Source organism: Struthio camelus, chromosome 9 (assembly GCF_040807025.1).
Source record: "Struthio camelus isolate bStrCam1 chromosome 9, bStrCam1.hap1, whole genome shotgun sequence".
NCBI classification, from domain to species: domain Eukaryota; kingdom Metazoa; phylum Chordata; class Aves; order Struthioniformes; family Struthionidae; genus Struthio; species Struthio camelus.
In genome coordinates, this window is record NC_090950.1 from 23,181,556 (window position 1) to 23,199,299 (window position 17,744).

Sequence of the window (17,744 nt, forward strand, 5' to 3'; positions counted from 1 at the left end):
GTGGGGAGCTGAATATAACATCCCCTATACCACATCCATTCTTATGCCCTGTAAAATTGAATAGTGCCTGTCCAAAAAAAAAAAAAAAAAAACCCCTTTGCTATGCAAGTGATGTGGGATAGTGTTTTGTTTTTTGCTCATTATAGATGGTTCATAATGTATGGTGAAGGTTTATTAATATCTCTTATGATTTTACACCAATATTTTTACAAGTTCTTCTCAAAGAATGAGATATGAAGTGACTTGACACCTGAGAAGTGGGTGTGTGCTTTAACTTTTCATACAGTTTAGCTTTTATAGAGATTATTAATCAAGCATTTAGATGTGTGTACTTACATCCATGGTTCATCTCCATCATCCATCTCCATGGTTGTAGAAATCCTTAAAGTGTGTTTACAGACCTGTATTTCTACACACCACTGTTTGTGTACAACATGTCAACAGTAAATCAAAATAATCAAAAAGCAGTAAATCAAAATATTTTTACTTTCTAGTTGTCTCATCTAGGAGAATGATTTTTTTGAATCGCTGATCAGTCTTTCTTTAAAAAAAAAAAAACAAATATCAGGTCTGTTTTTCAAGAAATGGTTAACTGGAAAGAGTGATAAAAGCAGTGCCTCATGTGTTGTCTGCCCTGCCCATCCTCCTTCCCCCCCCCCCCCCCCCCCCCAAATTCTATGCCAAAAGTCTTTCAAAGTTGGCATGGAAAGGTAAAATAAGCCCTAGAGGGTGCGTATTAGCAGCAGCACTGCATATAATAACAGCAGGGACCTCTTCTGCCTGGGTCAGGGACAACCTACTTGCCAGTTTGATGCAGAAAAGCCTATCTTTGATGCAGATAGATAGGCTATCTAAGCTATAGATAGGCCTGACTTAAAACCATACATTTCATTACTTCTGAGTTTTGGGATACCCAGGGCTCAGATTTCATTCAGTATCTGAACTTCCTGGCTGTCCTCCATCACTTGTTACACGTTTAAACATGTATTAATCAAAAACAACTCTAAGCATGTGAACACTTCCTCTGGTTTCAGCATGTGGACTTAACTGTTCCTTAAGCACAAGCACGTGCCTGAGGGGTCTGCTCAACTGGCAACCACCTGAAAGGCTGGGCCCAAAGCCTTGGAGCTTGAGGGACGTTCAGGTTTGGGTCCCAGAATGTGGTTCACTTCCATTTCCATGTAAAGAAGGAGCATGCTGGACTCCTTTTGACTAACACTTGCAAAGTCCTTACAGTAGGCTAACAGCTGATGTGATTAGAGAAGAAGTGTGAAATTTCTCCCATGTGTAAGGGAGATGTTGATATGCAAATAACTGCAGAAATTTGTAATTCTCCCCACTGTCCCTGCCTCCTCGATGGCTGCCTGTCTGTAGAACTTGCCTTCTTACCTGGGCGGCATTCAAATGTCTTCTGGAGGTTGCCACTAATGATAGTACTTTGAGCCTCTCTTGAAACTTTCATTTAGTGGTCTCCAGGGTTTGCACCTTTAGGGTTGTAAGATTTTTTTTTTTTTTCCAGTTACACAACTGGAAATTGCCCTAGGCACCTACCCTAGAAACGTGAAGTAAGGGAATTTCCAGTTGGAAGCATATGATTTCAGTTCTTTGTAAACATCTTTCACCCCCATCCGGTTGGTCACAGTAGATTCCCAACAAGGTGTTTTACAGGAGGGCATAGTACCTGCTTAACTGAAAGTCTGTAACCGTTCCCTGAGCATGGGAAACCTCAACCACTAAACAGGTTTTCCATCTGACCTTTGCACTCCTGTAATTTTATGCTAAAAGTGAACATCAAATTTAGCCAACAAAATGAACCGAAAAATGCAATGATCCAATGCAATTTGAACAATCTTTACTGAAAAACTTAGGAAGAGAATTTTTTTTTTTTTTTTTTTTTGCCTGCAGAGCAAAGCTCAGATAATGCCCTGCATTCATCATTAGGCCACTTGAAATGCAGTGGAAATGCTGATCATGATTAGGCATAATGAAAGGAGAAAACTTCAGAGCAGATTTCCTATGCTACAGGATAGCTCATCAGGCACTAGTTCAGCATCTGCCCAGGTAGGCACTGAGGTTCACAGGTTTTTGAGCCCTTCAGAGATGGGTGCATGTTTGACTTTTTCCATCTGTCGTGGGCAATGTTTGCAGAAGCTTGCAAGGCAATGTTGTGCACACCGTGCCCTAGCTCTGTCCCCCTTCCCGAGGGACTGGAGCATATCTGCAATGCATCACTTGAGACAGCAGCTTGCTTCTAACCTTGCTTGTCCAAATTTCCACTGTATTCGTGTACACAAAGTTGGCTTTCTTCTTGCAGTAGAAACAGGAAGGCTTTAATCTTGCCCCTAAACACGGACGAGAACGTCAATATTTTGGAATAATTCTGAAAGTTGGTTGGCAGACTTTGCTAGGAGACTTGTTTTTAATGAGAACAGAAATTGTATTTCTTCCCAGGTTTGGTGCTTGGCCAGCAAATGATCTGAAAGACAAGATGACGCTAGTCACCTAGGGTGCAGTTTGGCTATTGCTTTAAGCTGATCTATTTGTGATTTTACTACCGAAAGAGGTAGTTCTAGCCTTGGCAGCCTTCCCTCCCCACACCCTGTCAGGGCTAGCACTTGTACCCTTTGAGCTCCTTTACTGAGAACTGACCCAGTTAAGATGTAATCCACTAAAAAAAAAAATAATGAATAAAAGTGAAGCAATATCTTTGTTCCTGACGTAGTTGTCAGTTGACTCAACTTGGGTTAGCAAAAAAGCGGTAGGATAAGAAAAATGGATGTGATTTCTTTTACTAGCCTGATTTCTCCCCCCCCACACCTGTTTTCCAGTTCCTCCCAAAGCACACAATCTGTAGTGCAGCTAACTTGCATCAGTGAACTGATCTTACTGTTTATCTGTTTAGGCTGAAAGAATAAACTTTTCGAAAAGTAAACAAAGGGCACAAGCAGTGAGGAAGGGAAACAGACTGGGGGGAGGGAGGGAGAAAAAAACCCTATTCTTTCTGGTATAATAATAACCCTGAAATGCTTTTTTGGCCTTCAGGAAGGGAAACTGTTTTACTTAAAGTGCTTGCACTGGGAATTCGGTTTGGCCAGAATATTTTTAAATCCTTTAGCCTGTTCAGACCTTATCAGTGGTGACATGCAAGATTATGTCTCCTTGGTGTACGGAGTGCTTCATTCCTGAGATCTGACTTAGCTCTGCTATACCCTTTGCTATGTGTATGGGTTCTTGGCCAGAGGAATTACAGCCTTGGAGATTGCTTGAATTGTAGGTACTTTGCATCTTAGATTCTGGATTTGTGTTCCTTTCTGGTGCATTTTAGGAAGAATGAGAAATCCCAACGATCATTCGTGCTCTTCAAATGAAATCTCTGGCCTTATGTTTCTCCGTATCTAACTTTTATCATGTCAGCAGTCAGACTGTTCCTCACATCCCCAGTTTTAAATAGGACGCTGAGGGCCTCTGAGCTTGCGCAGAGCAGAGCTGGGCTGGTCTACTTACTGCATGTTTGAGGATTTTACTTCAGCCCCATCTCTCTTCCTTTCTTCCTAATGCACTTCCACAGGAAAGTGCATTATATCCAAAGCCATCATCAAGAAGAGATGAACTTTGCTCTGGAAACTTGTACCCATTATTCCAAGATTAGCGACTTCAGATGGGGGAGAGGAGCAGTCCCCTCCTGGCCAACAGCAGGCCAGGCAGCTGTAGCGTTCAGGCGCTAAAAAACAAAGAAACCCCAGTGTCCTCTTAAGGCTGGCTGCCTTTCACTGTCGTTAATGGAGCAATAGGCACTGCTGTGTCAATCTGCTCAGCACAGTCACGTCTTTCACTCCAGCAGGTTGTCTTTCTGATGCTCTTGGAAACCATTAGTTGCTATTAGCATATAAAGTAGTTTCTGTTTGCTCAGAAAAGGGAGGGGGGCACACAATATTATACTCACTGCAGCTTTTCATCAGCTGCTATTGGCATAGCCCAGAAGGCAGCAATGTGTGGGCTGTGCTCCAGGCCTGCTGCGGGAATAGGTGCAGCTGTGGGGAGAAATAAAATGGGGAAGTGTGCGTGTAGGGGGGGAGACGCAAGCATGCTTGATTTTTGAGTGAGGACTCATGAAGTGTGACTGAATGGCTTTCCCCCTAGAGACTAGACAGCGCAGTTACAGCTAGCTCCCCTAGAGATCTGGGTGGGGGGAGAAGCAGTGTGAGACAGATGGCTGTAGTAATTGCTTTTCTTTTTCTTCCCCTCAATAGAAAAGCTTGAGAAACAAAACCGTGCAAGGCCTAATTCTTCTTCAGTTAAACTGTGTGGCTTTTTTTGGTACAGAAACTTGGATAGTCTCTGCTATATCAGTTTAAGAAGAGAGCCAAGATAAGACTGATTTGTTTCCTCTGTTATCATGTCCTCACTCAGATTTTAATTGTCCTGGCAAATTCAATTAGCTCAAGTAATGAACTGCATGGTGTGGGTAAAGATTCAACTTGAGCAGCCTGTGTAGGGGATTGGTATTGCTTTGCATAATATTGTTTGATCAATTAAGCTTTTTCTTTTTTAAATTTGAGAAGCTGTATGTAATTGTGGACTTAACTTTAATTGAAGAGGCAGGGATAACTAGGCAGAAACTAGGAAATGCCTGAATTCGGGTTGCCCAGACGATTCTTTTCCAGCCACTCAGCTAGTATATGTTTTGATATGATTTTTAATTGCATGGTCATACACTGTTTGTGTCAGAGGACAGGACCGGAGTGACCTGGGGTGGCCAAATCTCTTCTGCAGATATTGGTAAGGTGCAATGAAGACAACTGTTATCAAGCTCATGACTCGTCAACTTCCTAAAACTTTTAGACTCCTGTGTAGTGAATTAAAACATGCCTATCATCAGCAAGCTTTTCTGAAGTGGTCTGTGAACCTGTAACTGTTAGCAGCTTCATATGTTAGCAGCTCATGTCAGCCTAAAGCAAGGTTTTCTCAGCTGTGGTATGTGACCCACAGTAAAACAGTACATTGCTTCTGCCCAAAGAGCTGAACACTGCTTCCTGTGTGCATGTGGCTTGTGGTGCCCAGGCTGGGAAAGCTACAGAGCCTCCTGGGGGGCTAGCCCCACAGAGCTAGTGGGGGGTGTGAACCGATTAATCCTCATAACCCTAAGAAAAATGTCTTGACTTTAGAACAACCAGACCTTCTGTATTTTGGGCTGTGTCTTTTTGGTTTGTTTTTAAGAATTGTTTCCAACTTTTCTTTTAGTCAGATGTTTAACATCCTTTATCAGTCCCGGCTAATTATGTGGTTCCAATGACTAGAACTTCTACCACAAATTCTGTGCTGTAATGGTGTTATGAAATCATGAATTTTGGAGAGTTGGGCTCAAGAGGGTCCTTCTTCTTTCTTTCAACTTTGCTGCAGACTCTAGTTAGTTTCTTCTCTTGCTAAAATTCCTTTTCCTTGTATGTCAGTGTGTAAGCCATGCTCAATTACTTGAATGTGTGATTCCTAGTCACCAAATGTATTTCAAACCTCCTTTCTCATCATGTAAACCTCTCCTCCCCTGGGTATTATGGGAAATCTCATGTGCCTCAAAGTCTTGCCCAGTCAGGGGACTTGATGAGATTTAACTGGCCTTTGGCAATTCTTGTTTTTATTACTTCATCTTATCCTTACACCACAAAATTCCTTTGGTAAGAAAGGGATCTTCAGAAACTCGAAACAAGCTATTTTTAAAGCAAGATCATAAAGCAACTGTATGGGGGAGAGGGGAATGTTTTGCTCAAGACTAGTTGATGTTAATGATGCCTTCACATTGGCAAACATCAGAAGAAAACTGCTGTGCTGACATCTTTTATTGTCTTGGAGAAATGAGTAAGTCTGTCTTTGAGATACTACAGATGGAAGCAAAGGACTAGTTCACTTGTCACTTTTGCTGAGTCTTCTTGTGATGGTGTCAGATATGTGGGAACTTTTGTTCCGTTTTTGCAACTCTGCTTGGAAGAAGCTCAGCCTTGGTCACCCAAGCCTGAGTGCTGTGTCAGTGTGTGGGAACTGCACTGCTGCTGCAAGGTCTTTGCATCTTCCAGGTGAAGTCAGAGTGTTTTCTTCAGTGGATGCCCCAGTTCATCTCAGTTCTGAGAGTTCAAACTGTTTTTAATTATTATTTTGATTTTTTTTTCCTCCCCATTATTCTTATTTTTTGCTGCTCTTTGATTCAGGTTATAGTCACCTCTAAATTCCTTTTTTTGTCTCTCTCCTGCCTCCAGCTTTGTGCCAGTCGGTTTGACATGGGCATGTCTGTTACTGTCACAGTGATTCAGAAACACTTAAAATAGACTGTCTCAAGGATGTCAGAAGTCTTTGACTCACCAAAGAGCTGGAGACACCTGTTGAGATTTGTGTGTGTAGATTACAGGCCTTGTTTGTTGTACTTTCCTTGGGTGTAGTATTTTTCTGACTCTAAACAGGAGTATCAGCATGCTGTTCCTCAGGGGTAAGCATAGAAATTAGGTTCATGGTGGTGTAGGCTTTCTAATAAATAGCTATGTATATTTAAAATTAAAATGGCTGTATTCTGCCTTTGCCTAAATTCTAAACATGGCCATAATGTGATCTATGGGGAGAAACTTGCTGGGTGAAAAAAGGGAGAGGGGGGGAAAAAAGGAAGAAAAGTGTTTGCTTGGGGGGTGTACACATGCCTTTTCCCGTTTCTTCAAGTGTGGTACCATGTGGCTGTCGGCTGTGATCTCTGTGCCAGTACTATATAAAGAGCTAAGGAGAGCATAAAGCTCAGTTTAGGTTTGCTGGGGGGAGGGAATAAATGCAGTGCCGTGGGGTGGCAGCTTATGGACTTATTTGTGGATCCTCTGACATCCCTGCCTTGTCTCTGACAGATGTGCAAAACCGACTTTGTGCTGGTCCATGTGTCCTTCCTATGCACAAGTGTTGTCAGAAGAGGAGAAAATAAATTCTGGGAGCATTGACATCTGAGGATTAACTATTTATGAATGTTTCATACAGACAGAATAAATTGGGAGGAGGAGGGAGATATCTCTGCTGCTGCAGCATGGCACTGAGCTGCCTTTAATAGTGTCAGCTGGGGTTGGATACCTGGGGGAAGAACAGGAGGCTGTTCAGACCCTTAGCCTCCAAGTTACAGTGTGCTTATTGAAAGCAAAGCCCAGCAAAATGCATTTGCTATCTGTTTTTGTAAAGGCATAGGTCTGAAGTCAGCTTTATGTCCCTAAGTTGTTCAGTGGGCTTTCCTTTGAGGAACAAAGCATGTTTTTAGACTATGATGTGCTGAGTTTAGCTTTACCCTCCCTCTCTATGGATTCCCCCAGACCATAACACTGAATTGTCTCAGGTCTTGGATGCCTGAAAATAGGGGCTCAGGGCAGTGTTACTGTCTTTGGTATTTCTGTTGCCTGCAAATTTGCAGGCAGGGCTTTCGTCATATTTTAAAATCAATTCTAAGTGAATTTTCTACTGATGAAAGGATCCTGATGGCTGTTTTGCTCCTGGAAAGCGAAGCCTTTCAGCATCTGCAAAACAAGTGCAGCCCATGCTTTGCCAATGGAGGCCAGCCCTGTTCTGGGCTTATGTAGTCTTTGGCCCCTCTGACACCTGTATTTAGTAGTCTGTCTGCTATGGGAGCCTTGTGAGATATAGTCAATAGGAGAGATAGGACGTGAGTCCACTGGCTTTCTCCAAGCAGAATTCAGAACAATGGCAGCAATACGCTGGAGGATCTGCCACAGGTTGCCTGCACAGCCCAGGATGCTGCTTCAGGTACAGTTGCGTGGCTTTTAGTAGCTCTGCTGTAGTGACAGAGGCTGGTGGAAAGAGGACGTGATGTGGACAGCTGCTACACTTAACGCCGCTAAGAAGCATCAATAAGGTTAAGCTGCCCTGACATCTAGGCAAGGATAAGGCAGATCCCACTTTTAATTCCTGCTCTGGAGGAATCAACTGGAGACAAAAAGTGAATGCTGCTAAGCTGCTGTCAGTGCACATCTGCTACCTGGCAGAGTGGCCAGGATCCCTCATCTCTTTGGACAGGCTGTGTCAATTCAACTCGTAGCAGGCTGCCTCTTCCCATGCCAAGCAGTTTTCACAGGGCCATCTCCAGAAGTTAAGTCATGGCTCCGCTTATGCAAGGTGCTGTTTTGTGATGCTGTGCCGGGATATGGTTTTTAGGTGTTGCAGCTTTGCTGCCTTGGGGGGATGTGGTGATTCTCCACAAAGACCATCTGCTTTTTAACGTGTTGCCATATCTGTTGCACGTTCAGGTTTTGACTGAGAGAATAAGTCACGAATCAATGGACGCCACTGACCTGCTGACCAAGCTGTCCTGCTACGTCTTGGGAAACAAATTGGTCTTTTCCCTACCTGCAGCCCCAACAGCTTAGGAAATCTTGAGTCTCATTGGTCTCTTACTATGCACACACTGTACTTGACAGTCAGGTCTAGATCTTGGGCGATGGCTCTTGGGCTATAGCTGCATGGCTCAGTGCTCTGCAGACACCCAGCTCGGTTACTGGGAGCAGCATAGCTCTGCTCAGAGTGAGAATAAACTAGTCCTGGGAGAATACTGCACGCTGGCCTTGCTAGCTTGAGGCCGCAGCGTAGGCAGATACGCAGCCTTAGCGATAGAGTGGATATGACGTAGGGAATGTGATGTGCCGAGTTTAGCTTTATCCTTTTCCTACGGATTCCCGCAGACATAGCATTGAGTTACCTGAGACCTCAGTAAATCCCTTGAACATCACTCAGACCGAGCCTTCTGCTGTGATTGATTAGTCTGCTCTTCCAGTTGCTCTTAGACACTTGTAATGTCAAGAACCAGGGAAGCTGGTAATGGGCTGCATAAGCAGGATGTAAATGAAGATACTGCATCAAAACTGTCACTCATTTTCATTTGACTTTTTTGCCCTTTAGGGCAAAGGGAGGATTTGCAGGATCAACCTCCTCCCCACCGGGAGACTTTTCCATTGCTTGCAATTATTTCCTTGTTTTGTGCATCAGCTAGAACTACACCTCTTTTGCATAGTGTGTGTTGCCCTCTCTCTAGGAGAGGACAATGACCCATGCCCTCCTACTACTTTATCTCAAAGCGTTAGTCAGGTGTATTGAAGGTGAAGAAGCCTGAAGGATTAGGGAACAGGAGAATGAGTCATGTTGTGTAACTCAAAACTAAGAATCCCTAGTTCTGGAAAGGATCGGGTTGGGTGTCTAAAAGTAAGATAAAGATTGTGTTTTGGGCAAGAGACTAGGATGCAGGAGAAAAGCTAATCTCTAACGTCTTTGACCTCCCTGTTTCTTAGACAGTTTATTTAAAGTTGGATGCCTACACTGTATTGATATCAATGAAGATCTTGGTGCCTATATAGGGCAGCTACCTGCCTTCAGTGTGACCTGTGGCCTGTCTGGACCCAGCTTCCTTCCTTCCACCTTTTGCCTGTACTGCAATTAAAAGCCCCATTGTAACAGGTGCTATTACAGCATAAGGAAAACTGGATCCTGCCAGTTGGGCTGTCAGACGCTCCCCTGTAAATAAACTGTTGCTGGTCCAGACTGGGGTGAAGAGCAGGGAGACCCATTGGCTGCACATGTTACAGAAAGATCAAATTAGCTCAGTGTGAGGCTGTAGTTGCTGGTCACTGTATAGATCACAAAAAAAAAAAAAAAAAAATTGTGGTGGTTTTTCCCCCACTGCTTGCCAAGCTCTCTTTAGTGTACTCCAAAAGAACAGGCTTTGTTTTCCTGAAAAGAAAGCCTCACAACCCTTTATTTCCTCCTTTTACTATGTATTAGCTAGTAGCGGAAAAAGCATCAGCAAAGGAAACTGTTGCTGGGTTGGTTGTACAGAGTCCTTAGGCAGAGTGCAGGGATAGGGGTGGAACATGGCACTGTGTCTGAAATAGGCTTTACTCTTTCAAAGACTGAAAAGCTCCTTTATGTAGGAGCACAAATGCAGTGGATTAATATGGAATATGGAGCAGACTGTCAGTGTGAGAAAACCTGTCAAGTTCTGGCTGGTTTATGAACAGCTCTCCAACATTACAGCTTAGTTACTTTAGATGTTGTCCTGAAGATGAGACTCTGTAAGTATCATAAACTTTTCCATGACAAGTAGTCATATAACATCTAAACCAATAGTCAAGCCAGGCTCTTTTCCTTTGAGTATGAGCCTTGTTTTCTGGCTTCTCAGAGGACTGGGAAGTGATTGTTAAGATTTCATGAACTGATGGAAGATTTGTGTTTTCATTTGCACAGATGAAATCATGCAGCAGGAGATACGGCCGCTGGTTGCAGTGGATATAATAGAGCAGCTCCACAGGCAATTTGCTATCTTATCAGGTAAGAAGTTGCTAGTTTTACCACTCTGGGATTCTCTTGGGAATGTACTGGAATCTGTCATGCTGACTGTCACCTTTCAGCTCTGCACAGCAGTTGCAGTAGCACTGTTATGTTGCTAGTGAGAAGAGCTATTACAATCAAACCTTCAAAATGCGTAGCACTGATAAATGCCATCTTCCTGTGCTTGGTTTTCTTCAGGCTGATTAATTTTCTGTGCTTCCCCCACACCCTGAGTAGGGGTGAGGGGAGATTCAGAGGGTAAGAAACTTAATCCTTTTTATATGCATCTTTGTATAATGTTTAAGCATATTGGTTGGGGGGGGGGGGAGCTTTTGGTCTCTCAGGGAGCTGCTCATGACCTTCCCCCTCCTCCTCATTGCCTTTGTTTTAGAAATGATTCATTTTTGAAGTGTGAGGTTCTAATCTTTTAAAGATTTATGATTAGTACATATTCCTTTGTTTGCCTGAGGCTTGCAATCACACAAAATGACGTTATTCCTGCTCCAAAGAAATAGCTGATGTTGAAATATTTGCTAAATTATTTAACATACTTATTTTGGCTGCTGCTGGGAAAAAGTCCTTATTTGGGTCCTAGAATGGCTTCTGTTTCTGCCTCTTTTGTAAAAGTGGAAATGAATTTGCTTGCTTTCTTCCCTGTAGATGCACTGTGAGGTATCACTGATTTGTGCAGAACACTTAGAGATGATCCTATATATGGCACTTTATCCCCAAACAAAATACAGTTTCTCTGAGTATATTGAACATAAAGTGAAGCATCTTTGAACAGGCGTTCTTGAATCCCTCATCTGAGGGGTTGCTCTAGTTCTGCCCATGAGCACTGGCCTGTGTAGGATATGTGCCATTGAGCTCTCTTGCAATGGTTTGGTGTTCACGCACTGCTGCTATGTGAAACCAGGGATGGGAGAAGTAATGGGCCCCTCACCCCAAGTACGCAGCACTTCCAGAGGCATCATGGAGCTTCCCACCTTGCTGGATCAGATTGCCTTAAATTTAAGAATTTGAGAACTGTCCTCAACTGCTTTCCCTCTCTGGAGCAGCAGAACAATTGCTGTGATCCACAGCTGGAACACTGCTAGAAGAGGATTAAGGGGTGTGAGACCTCTCTTACCATTGACATGGGGCAGATGGGTTTCCCTTCTTGAGAGACTTACTGAGAAATAGCAAGTGGCCTTAGACACTGACCCATCTCTACCTCCAGCATTGAAATTGGGGCCTGTCTTGGAAGCAGCCATTTGGCAGAGGGATGAAAGGGAGGATCCCTTGCTGATGAAGCTATTGGCAAGGACTATGCATCACTGCCACATGGACTGTGAAGAGAGGGGCAAAGCACAAGTCCTCCAGTGGCTGTGTCTGTGGTGCTCTCGAACAGCCATCCCCTCTGCTTGTTGGAGAGGAATGCTGGAAGTATGCAGACCCAGCTCTGCAAATGACCAACTTGCCAGGCCCAGTCTTCATTGCATCCTCACATGTTTTACACTTCCAAGCTGCAAGCTGAAATGCAGATCTTAAGGTGCTTAAGACTTGAGTTTGGAGCTTTCTAGGTAGTTTTTCCATGGCTGTTTCATAAGTTCGATTAGCTATTTTACATTCAGCAGAGGGTATTGACTGAGGGGAGGTGGAACCAGCTGCCTCATATGCAGTGAAGCATCCTGGGAATTGCATCTTCCTAGCATGCCCAATACGAACACACCTCCGTGCAGAAAAGTGTCAGTAACAGTGCACAAAAGTGTTCACAAGCGTCAAACCTTTCACATCCCACCCTCATATTTGCTGGAGAGTAGCTAGCAAATGCTAATGTAGCATCTGTCTTAAAACAACTGTTTCTTGTGGGATGACGATGCAGTGTTCTGCTTTGGCTGTCTAGGTGCATATCATGGGCTCTTATGTGCATATGCTATGTGCGTATAGCTCTTGCTCTGCCCTGCCCTGTAGAGCTGTAGAGGATAGGAAGTAAAGTGGCATTATTGCTGAGTGCTCCACGCCTGACTGCCAAGGATTTCAGTGCACAGACCCCACAATGTGGCCTCAGAAGCATTAGGTGGTGAGGGAAAGCTGGGGCCACTTCCCCTTTGTGCCAGCTGCTGAACTGCAAAAAATAATCACGTAATGACTGAGGGGTCGTTACTGATGACAGTATAATGGCACAGAGAAGACAGTCTCCTAATCTGGTAACTGTTGTCAAGTTTGAAGCTAATTCTCACTTAGCCTGCCTCAGGAATGTTACTCTGATCCTTTCTAGTAGTACTAAACTGACTTAGTAGCTCTAAGTACAAGGAGGGGAACAGGGAAGTGTAATCGCTCCTCAACTCCTTTTGAGCCTTGATGTTAACTCCAGTCAGATCACTGGGAGACTGGGCTGCTTTTCTGCACTCTCTCTAAGCAAGCAAATGCTTATCAGCCGGTCGTTCCAGAATGCTCTGCTTGCTTTTCTGCTCTTCAGGCATGCAAAGCTGGTGAAAATAATATTGTTTTTAAGGCCTTTGATTTCACTGGTACACTGGTGCTTGAAAACATTTATATCTATGTAAACAGCGTTGCATGTGTTGAGAATTCAGTGCCCGTGTGTCATGTCTATCTGGTAAAACGTGGAGGATTGCTTTTCTTAAATCCCGTTACCTTGCAGCATTTAAGACGATTAATAACAGCTATATATGACATGTAATGCGCAACTTGCGGGAAGTGATTTACTAAACAGGAAGAAAACCCCATTTCCGGTTCCGACCAGCAACATTAAATGTGGTGCAGAAATGTCAAGGACAAATAAAGCTATTTCAAGTATTTCTTTATGGGCTTGTCATTTCAGCAGCGCTCGTATCCTCACTTGCTCTCTGACCAAATTCAGCTTTTCACATTTGGTTTGATTCTTTTCTTGCTGGAAGCAATGAGAAAGATATTTAAATAAGACTCTTTAAACCTGAGGTACTTAAAGCTTTTTGGAATTAATCTTTCATAGAAAGGTGGGGGAACTGAGGGCTTGTTTGTTAGAGATCTACAAATTACCTGTTCAGTTGGCATATAACTGTTCATAACAAATACTGGAAGTGAAGAAGCTCTTGTCTACATAAAGAAACAAAATCCTCCCTGGAGAATTTTCAGGTTTATGTAAAATATCTGTACAGTCTGGAAATAATATCCAGTGAGGAAAACAGGGCAATCTGGTTCATAATTTGTAAATTTATTTCATTCTAAAGCTTACAGCTAAATCTGGAAACCTGGATATCTACACTGAAATCTCTGAAATCCCCATGGCAGCCTGTGAAGGGGAACAGGCACTTAAGATCATCAGCTTGAAGGTCCCTTTAGCTCAGTATCTTATTCTGTCAGTGACCATTGGGGGGGGGGGGGGGGCTAGGAAAAACATAGGAACAGATGCCTGTCTTACTGTCCCTTCATTGCTTCCCGCAAACTGAGGCTTAGGTACTTAAGTCAGAAATGGCCAGACTTTACATTTTGAAAAGTAACATTTGAAAAGTCTGTTCTCTAAGTAACTTTCATTCAGTCTAGCAAAGGACTAGGGCTGGTGTGGGGGTTTTGTTTGTGGTTTTTTGTTGTTGTTTCTTTTCTCTCCAATGAAAACTGGTGTGGGAGCTCTCCTGCCTCATTTCACTTATTAACGTAATTCACACAGATGACCTCATTTGGTTTTCAGGCAGCTCCACTGCTTTTCCTTACAGCCTGCTGCTTTTCATTAGGCACAGGCAACCACAAATATTTTGGTGCTTTAGCGCTTGCCTTCATGGAGACTGAAAATCTTCTGGTATTTAGCCCTTTTTCCTGGTTCTCCACGCTGTGATGTTCCGGCTCCATAGTCGCTATCTGACAAAAAACTCTCTGCACTTTGGGTCCATCACCGTGGATAGCAAGACTCTCTCTGCTTACCTGTAGAGTACTTTGGACTGATGGATCATATAATCTGCTTTTCTGCCCCAGGTTATAAAAATGGACTGTACTGACTCATACTAGCTGAGGTTATTTCCTTCACTTTGTAGGCTGCAGTCTCCAGGAGGGCAGCTAGATGCCTCTTCCCCACATGTGCGCGCACGCAGCTCTGTGGGTGTTAGCAGTGGCGGTCTGGCTAGTGCTGCTCCACAGCCTCTGACACCTCTGTTGAGCTCCTGTTCCGTCCTGAGCACACCAGATGCGTTTGTTCAGTGCTAACGGAAGTAACTTATTGACTCTTGTGGAGTTTGTTATAAATGAATATTTGGTTAATTTCAGCTTTTTCTTGATAGCTGGCAGCTGAAGCAGTTGCAATAGCAGACACCATATCCCCCAGCAGAAAAGCAGAAGGGGACAAGTAGAACAATTGGAGGCTATTTCCTCTGGATGTGACTCGTTGCAGAAGTGCAGCTGGTCCCAGTGTCTTTGCTTAGTCATTAGAAATGCTTTCCTCTACTGCTGCTGTGTACAAACTTACCAGAAAAGGATCAGGCTGTCTTGCAGTCTCAGAGCAGATGGTAGAAGTTATTATGTAGCCAGCTAATGAGTTTGATTGTTAGGGTCTAGTTATAAATGAATGTCTTAGATACTGTCAGCCTCTATTTGTCCTGGCCCTCTAGCTACCAGAAGAACAGGGAAACTCTCCAGAACCTTCCCTAGAGTGCTGTGGTTGTGGAAAAGGCTGCGTGCAATGTGGTGTTGTGTCCTGATGCGCGTGTAGTCCTGCTTTGGTCCTCTTTTCCACGAGCTGACCCAGCCCTGCTTAGCTTGTGAGATCTGCTGGGAGCATTGGTTCATGTGGTTAAATTCTAGCTCTGAAACAGCTACTGCCTCTTGGCTTTGCATGGAAACAACACTTCCAATTATGGTTCTACAGCTGTGACAACATAGGAGTGCTTTGTGCGCATACACAGCTATGTTTGACCATGTGCTTCCTGCAGTTGTTAAGGGTAGTTGTTAAGGTTTAAAGCTGGGCAATACTGAAATGCTGACTGTTTTAATGCACACCAGCTTTTGTCAAAAGAGAGAGAACCAACAGAGAACCACGCGTCAAACACTGGTCTGGTCCCGTCCTGCTGACAGACTAAACCTGCTGTACCAATCTGTGCTTAGGAGTACTACTGCCCCCTCCCTCTTTATCTGCATTTCCACACTGTGTTCTTGTCTGCAATTACTCTTGTCAAAAGAGGCCAATTTGCCAGTTGCAGCAATAATGGATCCTGTTACTAAATCATGAATTTATTAGATAAACTGTCATGAACTGTAGTAGCAGAGATTCATTTTCTTTATGTCCCTGTTAGGTTAATGGACTTCAGTGGGTGGAAGACTATATCTTAAAATGGTGACTGATTCCCAAGCCAGTCTAATTTCCAAAGCCTGGAGGGTATTTGGCCATCTGCTTCCTGTTAAACTGAGCGTTTTGGAAATCCTGGCCTGACCCTACCAAAAAGGCAGTTTGGAGCTTGTGTAAAAATCTATACCCAGGAAGGCTGTTTTAACTGCAACCCTTAATCAATAGTTGGGGGGGGGGGGGGGGAGAGAGAGGAACCCTCAAAAGTAAAGCTATTCCTGATCGTAGCATAAGCAAAACCTGACTGAGGCAGGGTAACTTCAGCCAAGACACGACTGAACCCTCTGGCTGTCTGACCCAGTGGATGAACTGTACTCGGCTCTGCTATGACTCAGGCAGCTCGCTGCATGTGGGCAGACCTGAGCAATTTGTCTGACAGTGACAGTGAGATTTGAAAGAGAACTTTCCAATGCTAATGGATGAGTTGGTGCCTGTGGAAGCTGGGGAGGTGTCTCCTGTAAACTCTTAGCCAAACTTTTGCAACTCCTCCTCCCAGATGGCCCTTTTTCCAAGGGATTGGGTATATTAGGTAAGGTCTAGTGAGTTGCTACTTTAAAAGTCTAGCTATTAGTGTTATCAGAAGAGCTGTTGAGTAGGACTTAAATGTAGCCCCTGAGTACCTAAACCCTGAATGTTTGGTACCGGGACACGTGAGGCATAGGTGGTCTAGAACTGGGGTGTGGGAGAGTACCTAGGATCTGGGTTGTGTCCAGGTATTTGGCTTGCGGTTGTGATCTCTTGCTGCTTTGGCATCAGCCATACCAAGATGTGACTCCAGGTGTGAGAGCTATTGGAATTGGCCCTCACCTTGTTTGTGACTCACCTTTCACACTGCAAAGCAAAATTAAGCTTTCCCTGCTTCTAAGTCCTGTTGTGCCGTACACGCATTTCCCCCCTCCAGTGCTTCAGCTGACTTGTTGCCACAGCTGAGTTCTGGCCCCACCTTCCCTGTGTGCAACAGCGAACCAGGCTGTGTTGGCAGCTCGAGAGTCCATTGCTGTATTCTGCGATACATGAGTTTGTTTTAAGGACTTGGAAAATATGTAACAGGAGCAACTATAAGTGCAGCATTTAATCCCCAGGGACATGGGGAATCAGCATGCATAAATGTGAGCAATGGTCCAATTACTGTGCCTTGCACTCCCCTGCTGCAGCTTGCATGCCATATCCTGCTTTTCTTTCCCTTCCATATTCACCATATGCTTCTGTCCTGTCACCCAAGGTCTTGCTGCTCCTTTGTCCCTGGTGCATAAGAGAAGAGGAAAAGTTGAGCAAGAACCTGGGGTGGAAATTAAGGGAAGTGCCCAGGATGAAAAGGAAAGAGGTGCTGTGGTCTCCATTGGGAGATCAGGCAGGAGGTCAAGCTGACTTGTAGCCTCTTCCACTCAAGTTTTTCATTTCCCCAGACAGCTCAACCAAACGCTCTTGCTAATGATTTCTGCCTAGTTTATTCCCCTTGTTATGGAGTTTTGCACACCTGTGTCAACCCAAAAGATTTAGCTGCTTGTTGATAACTTACCTGTATCAAAAGCAATAGTTGGTATGTCCCTATGTGTATGTGCATGCGCGCACACACACACACACACACACACACACACACACACCCCACAGCGGGCTGGGAATAGAGCCTGTCACGGACCTTTGACACTATGAATTTGGGTTGGGTGCAAAGCAGGATGTTGGCTATCTGCAGAGAGCAGAAAAGAGCTGGAGCTCTTGAGAGAAACCAATGGAGCTGATGGGTAATAGCATGTGTTGTGTTTGTGGACACTGTCTGGGGGGAAGTTCAGGTCTCTGTCAAGAGATGGCAGGCAAAATCCAGCAGAGTTTTCTCTACGGGCAAAACTCTGGGGCTAGCTGTGACAGCATGGCCTGGTGTCTGACCACGTGAGGAGCAGTAACCCACAGCAAGACCCATGGGAGCCCATGTTGAAGGCTCCCTTGAGGGCAGGGGCCAGGAGCCTGTCTGGCATGAGTTCAGCCAGAGGACAGCACTGGGCCTCTGATTCTGCCAGCTGAACCTTCAGCTCTTGCTGCTGCTGCCTGCAAGGGCCACTGCCACCAGCTGCTCTTTCCCTGGCCTGGCTCC

General features: G+C 44.3%; 1 protein-coding gene across 7 annotated transcripts in view; it reads left to right on the forward strand.

Annotated features, from left to right (window-relative positions):
- Positions 1–17,744, forward strand: part of MCF2L2 (MCF.2 cell line derived transforming sequence-like 2) — a 194,507-nt gene that overhangs the window by 33,013 nt on the left and 143,750 nt on the right. For 6 of the 7 annotated variants that reach the window (XM_009677283.2, XM_009677282.2, XM_009677281.2 and 3 more), the window contains exon 2: positions 10,261–10,344. In XM_009677283.2, the coding sequence (XP_009675578.2) occupies positions 10,261–10,344 (84 nt within the window). Of the gene's footprint in view, positions 1–9,858; positions 10,089–10,260; positions 10,345–17,744 lie in introns of those variants that run through there. The other variant, XM_009677285.2, reaches the window with a different exon arrangement.